Here is an 11,894-nt window from a genome sequence, read left to right on the forward strand (position 1 = left end):
TACTACGTTCCCCAACAATTCTGGCCGTGGCCTGGCGCGAGTAAGAGTGGCGAGACAGGGGCGAGTGGCGTGTCCGCACAGGCAGCGTCGTGGTTGCCTTCTCCTCCGTTATTCTAACCAGTGACGCGGGGCCTATTGGTTTTGCTTCAATAATGGAGGCAGCCCTAGGTTTCTTCTAGCGCCAAGACGGTGTTCTACTTGATGCCGACCCTCATTGATCTGGCCGTTAACGAGTTCCGGAAGGCTCCGCAAGAGACCTCCTTTGGGTGCTTGACGCCTGTAGATTGCTGGATCGAATGGAATTCGGTCGTGTGCGCCCATAATTCAGCCCATGTTGCTTCTGGAAGGCATGACGTGAAGCTTCGTTGTCTATTGACATTATGTGACATGTCGGTATTTCAATTTCCATGGTGAAGATAGTGGCGGAGAAGGTCATGGTGGCTAAGGTCTGAGGCCTAATACTGGCGGATCTAGTCTTCCAGACGATGAGGAGTTTGCTTGGTGTAGCAGCGACATCGGCAAGTGGGGGCGACAACACAGGAGGAGTACAGAGTCTTAGCTTTCAGGGTGAAAACCCAAGTTCTGGCCTTAATTGGTTGTGCCTGACAGTGGACTTGTTGAAGGCATTGTTTTTTAGAGCACGAATTTTCTCCATGGTGAAAACCTAAAATCTATAATCGGGCAACGACGGCGTTTGTGCATTGTTTTCTTTTTGGAGGGGTCGCTTGTGGAATAATTTGGACTTTGTGTGTTGTCTTCATGGTGGTTCGTCCTGCAGTTACAAAAAATTGATCACTATTGTGGTTCGTCCTGCAGTTGCATGCATCCCTAATGTCTTTAGGACATTTCGTTGTTGTAGAGATTGAGTGTAATTGATATTTTCTCGATATTTATATATTCTCTTTGTCAATAAATAAATAAATTATTCTAGGTACATAATACCTACGGTGAACAAGGATAACCTACTATACCAAAAGGCGAGGGTCCTCGTTTGAACGATAGTTACTGATAAAAGCCTGCATGAGTAGATTTTTGAAGCACGTAATACATGCTTCTCCAAACAAGTACTCACTACCAGACGATGAAGTTTGGACTTGTATGTCATAACTAGACCATGAACACGTGCATACTGCGCCCGTTCACCTTGTAGATAAAAAGTTCGATTTATTAAAGATAATCAGAACAGTAGAAACATTTGATACGCCCAAGGGCAAATTTCTCAACTAGATTGTTTGTGAGATATATAGAGGAAAGTCGTACGCCTGAAGCAAGGTAAGCAGCTACTATGGCCAGCACGCGTTCGTCAAAGGTCTTCGACACCAAAGAACATGAAGGTGTGGGCTGCCGTGCTCATTTGTGCGGAACGAACTACGTAAATATATAAATATTTAAGAAAAAATGTAACATTTGATACGGTTCGAAAAGCTGTAATTGTTACTGTACATGTCATCTTCATATAAGAAGATAAGGTGCAAGAATAATGGACAACGCAAACTATTTCTCAACTAGGTGATCAAATTCAACTAATCACAATTGCAACTAGTCCATTTGGATACATGGTAGATTCGGTCTTCTCAAAACTGTTACGTGCAAATTAAGAACTAGGTACTCCCTTCGGTCCTTTTTACTCTGCATATTAGGTTTGTCTGAAGTCAATCTTATCCAACTTTGACCAAGTTTATACACAAAATTATTAACATTCACATAACAACACATTTATTATTAGATCCATCTCGAAATATATTTTTATATTATATTTATTAGATGTTATAGATGTTAATATTTCTAATATAAATTTGGTCAAACTTAGCAAACTTTGACTTCAGTCAAAGCTAATGTGCGGACTAAAAAGGATCGGAGGGAGTAGTAAATTGAATACACAAATTAGGAGATAAATTGAAAACTTGCAGGTTTAATCTTTTCGATATGCGAGATGCTATTTGTTCACCACTTCAAACACGACTAGCTTTATTACAAAATCTCGTCAAATCTACCAGCTTCCGTCGTAGTCTAGGTGGTTAGGATACTCGGCTCTCACCCGAGAGACCCGGGTTCAAGTCCCGGCGACGGAATTTTTTCCTTTTTTTTTGCGCTCCAAAGCCAGATTAACTAAAATTACTAAACCACCCTCCATTCTACCCCTGCACACGGGGGCACGGACGTAATTCTACGCATATAAGCACCCTCCGCGCTAGGGTTTCCTCCTCTCCCTCCCTACAAAGCCGCTGCCGCCGCCGCCCCGCACCACGCTTTAAACCCCTCCCCCCCTCCCCCTCTCCTCCCCCCCCCCCCCCCCCCCCCCGCCGCCGCTCCCCAGATCCGCCGCCATGGTGAGTTCCCCTCCGCCCCGTCGATTGTTCCAACTCCTTCGGGTTGCTCGGGTTCCTGGTGTTCTGACGATACGTTGTTGTCTGTGTTTTGGTGCTTGCAGTCGACGGAGAAGAAGCAGCTGAACCCCATGCGGGACATCAAGGTGCAGAAGCTCGTCCTCAACATCTCCGTCGGCGAGAGCGGAGATCGCCTCACCCGCGCCTCCAAGGTATATATATGCCCGTCTATTTACCCTCCCGCTCGCCTCGTTGATGCGCTCGCGCGCGTGTGATTCAGATGTCAGTATATTGTTTTGGTTGTTCTGTTCGCTCATAGCAATCTAGTCCTAGTTTGTGGAATTGTATCTGGCAGAAATCGGCACTGGCTTATTCAATCTGGGGTGTCCTTTGTAGATTGCTAGTAGGACATGCATCGGCTTCTGATGCTGATGCTGGTACCATGTACTCCCTCCGTCCAAAAAAGCTTGTCCCTCAAATGGATGAATCTAGCACCAAGTTAGTGCTAGATACATCCATTTGAGAGATAAGCTTGGGACAAGTTTTTCCGGACGGAGGGAGTAATAACTGTTGTTTCCCCGTGGTCAGTCGTTTCTGCTCCATTTTGCTTGTTGTAGATTGACCTTAATCAGTGTTGTCTCAGTGGCACCGAGTAGTTCAAGTGATTTCTCTGCATTCCTGGTCTCTAAATAATACTGGTTAACTGCAAATCATCGATGGATGTTAACTGCATTGTTGTTGCTAATTTGATAGGTGCTGGAGCAGCTGAGCGGACAGTCACCTGTGTTCTCCAAGGGTGAGCTTCTTAAATCCGACTTGTTCCCTTGGATCTGTCAATTGAGGTCAATGTAGTTGGTCCTAATAGGAAAGGTATTGTGCTATTGCAGCGAGGTACACTGTCAGGTCGTTCGGTATCAGGCGTAATGAGAAGATTGCGTGCTACGTGACTATCAGGGGTGAGAAGGCGATGCAGCTGCTGGAGAGTGGCCTGAAGGTGAAGGAGTACGAGCTGCTCAGGAGGAACTTCAGCGACACCGGCTGCTTTGGCTTTGGTATCCAGGAGCACATTGATCTCGGCATGAAGTAAGTTGACCTTGTTGCATCTCTTTTTTTTGTCAATGTGGTGCTTGTTTGGACTGGTTAATACTTATTATTAATCAAGTAGATGATTCTGTTTCATTCTTAAATAGCTGAAACCAAAATCATAGAGCTGAAAGATGTTTGGCTGAAGTTATAGTAGGGGCTACAGTATCATTAGGCAGCTACTCTTATTGTTAAAATCCCTAATAAGTTGTTTAATGCACTCATTATTTAGTAATGCCTAGAATATTTGTTAGAAATGGGCTTAATCAAAATTGTTAGATTGGATTTATTTACCCAATTGATTCATATGTCAAATCCTGACTTGGTTCTCAAGCATTTAACTAGCATCACACATATTTGTATGTCAGAGATGACCAACGAAAGGCCTTGGTTCCTGTTGGCACTGTTAATATTTGACGATCTATTGGAATCATTTTGGATAAGTTTTCCCTTTCAGTTTAATAGTGCAAATAACTGATTGACTTTAGTTTGGCTACGCATTGTGTGGCCACTGCCTATGTCCTTAACCTTTGGATTTTGGGCACTACTACCTTCATTTACCAAGTATTTGCAGTACATCGTTCTGTCTATTTGCTGATAGCACACAGTTCTCAATGGTTGTTCAATGACGATTGGCACTTCTGACCAGTAACTAACCATGTTTCCTTTTCAGGTATGATCCATCTACCGGCATCTACGGTATGGACTTCTTCGTGGTGCTCGAGCGTGCTGGGTACCGCGTCTCCCGCCGCCGCAGGTGCAAGGCCCGCGTCGGTATCCACCAGAGGGTCACCAAGGAGGACGCCATGAAGTGGTTCCAGGTCAAGTATGAGGGTGTCATCCTCAACAAGTCCCATGCGAGCTAAGAAGGACGTAGCTCTCTTTAGACCTTGAGTTAATTAAGTTCACCTGGTTGCTGGATATGTATGTTACCTAGAAACCAAAATGCTTTGTCAGTTTTGCCTGTACTCAAGCTGGATGATTTCTGTTTGATGCGCACTTTCGTCTAAGAGGCTCTCTTCTGTTTTATCCTCTCTGAACAATAGAGTATATGTTTGTCTTATGATAGACTGCCTTTTGTATGGCCACTCTCAAATCTTCTCTAATTTTTGGTTCGTCCACCTGAACTTGTGCCCTGTTCGGTATCCCTCCGCTCCACAACTCCAGGAGCGGAGTTGGCGGAGCTGCTGTTAAGATCGAAGGAGTTGTGGTTTCCCCGCTCCACATATTCTGGGAGTGGGTGATTACAGGCCCTTACTGTGACTGCTTCATCACATCGGTCCATTTCAGCAGCTGGAAGAAATCTGTAAATGATGGAATGAACGTTCGCCTGGCACAGATGGCATTTTTAGTTGAGCCGCTTCTTTAGAGCGTCAGATGACAGTGTTTTGTTGAAGATATACAGTAAAAAACACATTTCACACACAAAAGTTTCTTAAATTTACTTGTCGACCATTTCACCTGTGTATGCAATTTCATGAAGAAATGACACTAGGATATGCCGTAGTGAAAATACAATATAACTTCAAACAGTGTTTATAAGTATAACTTTGATTTTTTTATCATTTTCGCCCAGAATGCCCCGGAGGTTTACAAGTATAACCTTGATTTTTTGTAATTCTCGCCCAGAATGCCCCGGAGTAGAATGGTTGACCATGTATGCTAAAAAAAAATATTCCGATTATTCTGAGTTTAACCATTATTACTCTCTTTGATCGGAAATAAGTGTCGTGCTTTCCTATCAGAGGGAGTAGTATTTTTCTTAGAATTATTATTTATAACGACGCATGTGGAATCATGTCCGGTTTCAACTTGCGCAATGTCGTTCAAGGGTCGAAACCAATATCATTAGTTTCGCTGTCAGTTTTGCCATTTTTAATGGCGAAAGTTGAGCCAACTAGCCAATGGTAAGAGAGAACGAAATTGCTGGGAAGCTCGTGTAATTAGTACTAGATGATTAGGGTAAACCACAGCAAGTCTAGCCGCCCTTGCCAAAGACATTCTGTCACCTGCTGCGAATCCCCCCAAATGGGCACGGCAAGCATGTGCACCGTGGAGAGGCGCGGCCGCGTCCACCTCATCACCCTCACCGGCGCCGGCGAGCACCGCCTCGGCCCAGCCCTCATCTCGGCCATCCGCGCCGCCGTGGCCGCCTCCCCCGGCGCCGGCGCCCTCGTCCTGGCCGCCGAGGGCAAGTACTTCTCCAACGGCTTCGACCAGGCCTGGGCGCGCACGGTCCCGCCCCACCTCCACACCGCCATGAGCGAGGCCTTCCGGGGCCTCGTCGCCGACCTGCTCGCGCTCCCCATGCCCACCGTGGCCGCCGTCACGGGCCACGCCGCCGCTGCCGGCTGCGCGCTGGCCCTCGCGCACGACTCCGCCGTCATGCGCGCCTCCCGCGGGTTCCTGTACATGAGCGAGGTCGACGCCGGCATCAAGATCGTCGACTACTTCGCGGAGCTGCTCCTGCAGAAGGTCCCCGACGCCGCGGCCAGGCGGGACATGCTCCTCCGGGGGGACAAGATGACGGCCGCGGAGGCGGTGCGGCGGGGCCTGGTGGACGCGGCCGCGGACGGCGGCGTCGACGACGTGGTGGCCGCGGCCGTCGCGGCGGCCGAGGGGCTCGCGGCCAGGGGGTGGGACGGGGAGGTCGTGGCCGAGATCAGGAAGGCCATGTGGCCCGCCGTGTGGGCCAAGGTCAAGGACCACGGCGCCGGCGCGGCGGCGGCCCGGCCGCGGCTGTAGGCTCCTCTGCTTCGGAAGGATCGCTCTGAATCTGTAGCATGTCGTAGACACCTACTAGGAACAGAAATAATCGGCTGGAACTGCTGTCTGGCCAGAAGAAATCGCGCTGGTGAACTGTGATCGGGCGGTGTGCTGGTGGTTTTCCTTGTGTGATGTATTGATCTCGCTTCTGGTTTCATTTCTTGAGAGTTGAGACCGACCGAAGCTTCTTGCTGATGGATTTTAGCTTGTGAAGGATGAACATGGGCACTCACTTCACAATAAGCGAGTTCTTGCTTGTGACTATCATTGGTTTAGAACGTTCGATTTGGTTTCTTGGCCTGATTACCATGTGCGACATTACAGATCAATTCCTGGTATCATTCAAGCAATCTTAAGTTCAGGACACCCCTATGCTTCCATATGCGATCTTGTGACCTTTATATGGCGTGTATGGAAGGCTAGAAATGAACAAATGAGTTATATGAAAATAGGGCACCCACCTCAGGTGCATCAAGCCACTCAAGCTATAATGCAAGAGCTTCAGGTAGAGTCAAAAGCTACAGGTTTTATCGGTCAGCCAGCCAATGGCAGAAACAAGGATGCACAAGATCACAATATGAGCCTAAGTTTGTCTCCACCTCGTGGAAGCACAATTATAAGTGATCTGAATCTTTAAGGTTTTCAATATTTACATATGTGGCATCGAAAATCCCTCTCTCCAGCCTGCTACAGGAATAGACATATACTCTACATTATACATTTGCAATGAACAACGTACAACTTGAAACCAACTTAAAACCAACATGGCCAGCAGCGGTGTTGTTGGCTCTCCTCTTCAGGCTGAAGCCAAGGCGCTTCCTCTTTGCTTCTGAAATAGCAGAAGTACTTCAACTACATCAGGCCACCATTTTGACAGACAATCAGGTACTTGCAAGAGCCGCGGCTTTTCTGGCGACATATATGCAAAAAGTTCAAACCTAGGACATTTGGAAATCCATTCATTGATAGCAGAATACTTTAATTGTTCCAAGGATTTTATGTTAAAGATATATCACGTCAAAAGGGATTTGAATGGTGTTGCTCATAACTATGCAAAAGACTCGCTGAAAAAGCTTTCTACGGTACCTCCTACCTTGCACTGTATTAGCTCATCTCATAGGGGTATGCAATGCTCAGTGTTGCTAGCTTTGAGCAACTTTGTAAGCTATGGATTCTGTATCCATGATGTAAAATGTGTATGGAAGTTCATTGAATGGCGCCTTTGGGCGCACCTTGGGTTAAAAACAAAATAACCCTCGATGGCTTCTGTGTCCGCGGCCACTACTCATGCCCACTGCCGGCTCACGTTCCAGCCGTCGTGCAAGACAACATCGTTGTGATAATGTCGCCACCGGCTTTCAAGCTCATTATTTTCTTCAAATATATTGAAACACCAGGGTGAATATTTGGTCTTGAAAGGGGGTGATATGATAGCAAGGCAGCACCGTAGCTAGAGGCTGCAAGGTCAGGAAGGCCAAAGTGGCGATGAAAAAGGATTAAGCCGAAAATACACACATGAACCTGGGTCTAGGCACACCCTAATTGGTTCTTTTTAATGTAAAAAATGGCAATTATTTTTGAATTTTTTTGGTAACGAATATGGTATTTGTTATACTCATGTGTAACGTTTCATAAAGAAATAACTTTGGTGATCTTCGCTGTAAATAACCACAAAAACGGATCTATATGAAAGTACTATTCAAGGTTTTTGCAGCTGCGAATTCGTTGTTGTTGTACTTTTTTTTGCCCAGAAGAAGATCGAAGTCATTTCAACTTCATGCATGAGTAGAACACCAAAGACATGTATGCTAGAAATGTTTTGGTTTTTATGCTTTCTATATATATTTTTTAAGGATACATCCAAAGTTGGACACATGAGAAACATAGATTAAGGAAAGCCAAGATGGCTAAGTACAATGCTTTGAGACAGCTACAATGTCCTAAGGCCACACAACACCCTTGCACGGATTACTCGCTAACTCTCCACCCATCTAACAGTCCGTCTCTACGGATGAGCTTTGTCGCGTTCCACCTCAGCCCTTCCTCACTCTCTTAAGAACCGTCGACGCCTAGGGTGTATCCCCATTGAAGAAAATGTAATTATGGTGCCGCCACAAGCACCAAATAATCAGTAACACTCAGGAGTGTGCATCCGCAGGAAACAACCCTTCCATCTCTTTATCGGCCCACCAGTCCACCAGATCTGTATCCAATATCGATGTCCAATCAGCCTTTGCCCCGGTGGTTAGGCATCACTGTCCATACCTCTCTAGCTCTCTAGCCAGCATGCGGCCAAAAAGAATGTGGTGTAGACCTTCCAATTCCTAATCACATAACAGGCACGCCACACAATGTGACAAACCATGCTGGCTCAACCTATCCGCCATCTAGCAGTGATCTCAAGAAGCTAGCCAGACGAGCATCTTGCATGACATAGGGGCACGGGAATTCTAGACCGTTGTTGTAGCCGGGTATAGCGTTCTCGCAAAGAAGAAGGCTTCATAAGCAGAACTAGCCGAGAATTGCCCGTCATTCCCCCATATCCACTCCAGATTGTCCTCCACATAATCTCGGAGCTGGAACCCCCCGAGCCAAGTTCCAAGAACTCTGGTAACACATGTCTAGCCATTTTGGGTATACATCGGTTCACCATCCATTGTTGACCAGACCATCCCTCACCGAGTGCACTTGAATGGCTCTCTTGATCACAAAGAGATGCAGAGCAAATTCTCTGATCTGGCCATCTCGCAGCCAACAGTCCTCCCAAAAGAGAGCTTTCATCCCATTCCCAGTCGCTGTTTTTGTGGCTATACAGAAGATGGCCGTGGCCTCATCTGGGATCTGGATGTTGAATTTTTTGATGGTTTCTCGTCCACCACTCACTTTAGGTACGACCTTCTAGCTCTTAATGTCAAGTTCATCATTCGCAAATTCTTGCTCCTCAAACCCTCGAGGATTAGGGCAAGGGCTCTTAACTGTGGTAATGATTAGATCATTAAAATATTTATAAAAAAATTGCATGAAATATTTAAAATTTATTCACAAAATGGAGGTTAGATCGCAATCCTTGAAGGTGATCGGCATTTGTGGTGGAAGATTCTCCGAAGACTAGACACACCAAAGTGAGCTTACTTTAAAATCCAAGTATTAGATACATATTCTTTCATGGTTTAATCTTCTCTGCCCAAATATAAGTTATCAAGCATAAATATCAAACAATAACTATCAGTCATAGAAGGAAGTATTTATAGAAAAGCAAGAGCGATCAATACATGATGAAAATGTTTCGGTTTTGAAAAAGCAAGTGTTGTAGAATCATACGCATTAATATATACTTTTATATTCTCAAAAAATATGTACGTTTATTTAATATGGTATGCCTGTTATATTGTATATGGGACACCAGGTAACTTTTGTCTTGGGTCCGCCCCTGGCCATGGACATGTTGAAGGAAATATGCCCCCTGCCTCGTGGGGCCCTCATGGCTCCCCTGACGTGCTTCTTCCACCTATATAACTCCACGTACCCTAAAACTTCCAGAACAGAGATTAGATCGGGAGTTCCGCCGCCAGAAGCCTCCGTAGCCACCAAAAACCAATCTAGACCCGTTCCGGCACCCTGCCGGAGGGGGCAGTCCCTCTCCGGTGGCCATCTTCATCATCCCGGTTCTCTCCATGACGAGGAGGGAGTAGTTCTCCCTCGGGGCTGAGGGTATGTACCAGTAGCTACGTGTTTGATCTCTCTCTCTCTCTCATGTTCTTGATTTGGCACGATCTTGATGTATCGCGAGCTTTGCTATTATAGTTGGATCTTATGTTTCTCCTCCCCCTCTACTCTCTTGTAATGAATTGAGTTTCCCCTTTGAAGTAATCTTATCGGATTGAGTCTTTAAAGATTTGAGGACACTTGATGTATGTCTTGCCGTGCGTATCTGTGGTGACAATGGGATACTACGTGATTCACTTGATGTATGTTTTGGTGACCAACTTGCGGGTTCCGCCCATGAACCTATGCATAGGGGTTGGCACACGTTTTCGTCGTGATTCTTCGGTAAAAACTTTGGGGCACTCTTTGAGGTTCTATGTGTTGGTTGAATAGATGAATTGAGATTGTGTGATGCATATCGTATAATCATGCCCACGGATACTTGAGGTGACAATGGAGTATCTAGGTGACATTAGGGTTTTGGTTGATTTGTGTCTTAAGGTGTTATTGTAGTACGAACTCTAGGGCTGTTTGTGACACTTATAGGAATAGTCCAACGGATTGATTGGAAAGAATAACTTTGAGTTGGTTTCGTACCCTACCATAATCTCTTCGTTTGTTCTCCGCTATTAGTGACTTTGGAGTGACTCTTTATTGCATGTTGAGGGATAGTTATGTGATCCAATTATGTTAGTATTGTTGAGGGAACTTACACTAGCGAAAGTATGAACCCTAGGCCTTGTTTCAACGCATTGCAATACCGTTTACGCTCACTTTTATCATTCGTTACCTTGCTGTTTTTATAATTTCAGATTACAAATACCTTTATCTACCATCCATATTGCACTTGTATCACCATCTCTTCGCCGAACTAGTGCACCTATACAATTTACCATTGTATTGGGTGTGTTGGGGACACAAGAGACTCTTTGTTATTCGGTTGCAGGGTTGCTTGAGAGAGACCATCTTCATCCTACGCCTCCTACGGATTGATAAACCTTAGTTCATCCCCTTGAGGGAAATTTGCTACTGTCCTACAAACCTCTGCACTTGGAGGACCAACAACGTCTACAAGAAGAAGATTGTGTAGTAGCCATCACTTAGGCGAAGCCCTATTCCGGTAGCATCATCATCACCGTCATCATGCCATCGTGCTGACGAAGCTCTCCCTCGACACTCCGCTGGATCGTGAGTTCGTGGGACGTCACCGAGACGAACGTGTGCAGATTGCGGAGGTGTCGTATTTTCGGTACTAGGATCGGTCGATCGTGAAGACGTACGACTACATCAACCGCGTTATCATAACGCTTCCGCTTACGGTCTACGAGGGTACGTGGATAACACTCTTCCCCTCTTGTTGCTATGCATCACCATGATCTTGCGTGTGCGTAAGATTTTTTTTGAAATTACTGCGTTAGCCAACAGTGGCATACGAGCCAGGTTTCTGCGTAGATGTTATATGCACGAGTAGAACACAAAGGAGTTGTGGGCATGGGTATATACATATTGCTTGCCGTCACTAGTTGTTTCTTGATTCGGCGATATTGTTGGATGAAGCGGCTCAGACCGACATTACGCGTACGCTTACGCTACACTGGTTCTACCGTCGTGCTTCGCACACATGTGGCTGGTGGGTGTTAGTTTTTCCAACTTTAGTTGAATCGGATTCAATGAACAAGGTTCTTCTGAAGATCAAAAAGCAATCACTATACCGCGTTGTGGTTTTTGATGCGTAGGTAAGAACGGTTCTTGCTAGTAGCCCGTAGCAGCCACGTAAAACTTGCAACAACAGAGTAGAGGACGTCTAACTTGTTTTTGCAGGGCATGTTGTGATGTGATATGGTCAAGATGTGACAAGATATAAATTGTTGTATGAGATGATCATGCTTTGTTAAAGTTATCGGCAACTGGCAGAAGCCTTATGGTTGTCTCTTTATTGCATAAGATGCAAGCGCCATACAATTGCTTTACTTTATCGCTATGCGATAGCAATAGTTGCAAAAGCTATAGTTG

General features: G+C 45.7%; 1 protein-coding gene, 1 non-coding gene and 1 pseudogene across 2 annotated transcripts; all 3 read left to right on the top strand.

Moving 5' to 3' along the window:
- The first annotated feature begins 1,999 nt into the window (after window positions 1-1,999).
- On the top strand, window positions 2,000-2,072 carry TRNAE-CUC (transfer RNA glutamic acid (anticodon CUC)). Its single transcript has one exon. It is a non-coding gene; the product is annotated as a tRNA-Glu (tRNA).
- Window positions 2,073-2,255: 183 nt separating this feature from the next.
- LOC125543171 (large ribosomal subunit protein uL5) lies at window positions 2,256-4,473 on the top strand. Its single transcript, XM_048706424.2, has 5 exons — window positions 2,256-2,330; window positions 2,432-2,539; window positions 3,081-3,123; window positions 3,215-3,410; window positions 4,084-4,473. The coding sequence occupies exons 1-5, from the start codon at window positions 2,328-2,330 to the stop codon at window positions 4,274-4,276; spliced, it is 543 nt and encodes a 180-aa protein (XP_048562381.1). The 5' UTR covers window positions 2,256-2,327; the 3' UTR covers window positions 4,277-4,473.
- An 875-nt stretch (window positions 4,474-5,348) lies between these two features.
- Window positions 5,349-6,440, top strand: LOC125543169 (enoyl-CoA delta isomerase 2, peroxisomal pseudogene; annotated as a pseudogene).
- Window positions 6,441-11,894: the final 5,454 nt, after the last annotated feature.

Source organism: Triticum urartu, chromosome 3A (assembly GCF_056163025.1).
Source record: "Triticum urartu cultivar PI428250 chromosome 3A, HENAU_Tu73, whole genome shotgun sequence".
NCBI classification, from domain to species: Eukaryota; Viridiplantae; Streptophyta; class Magnoliopsida; order Poales; family Poaceae; genus Triticum; species Triticum urartu.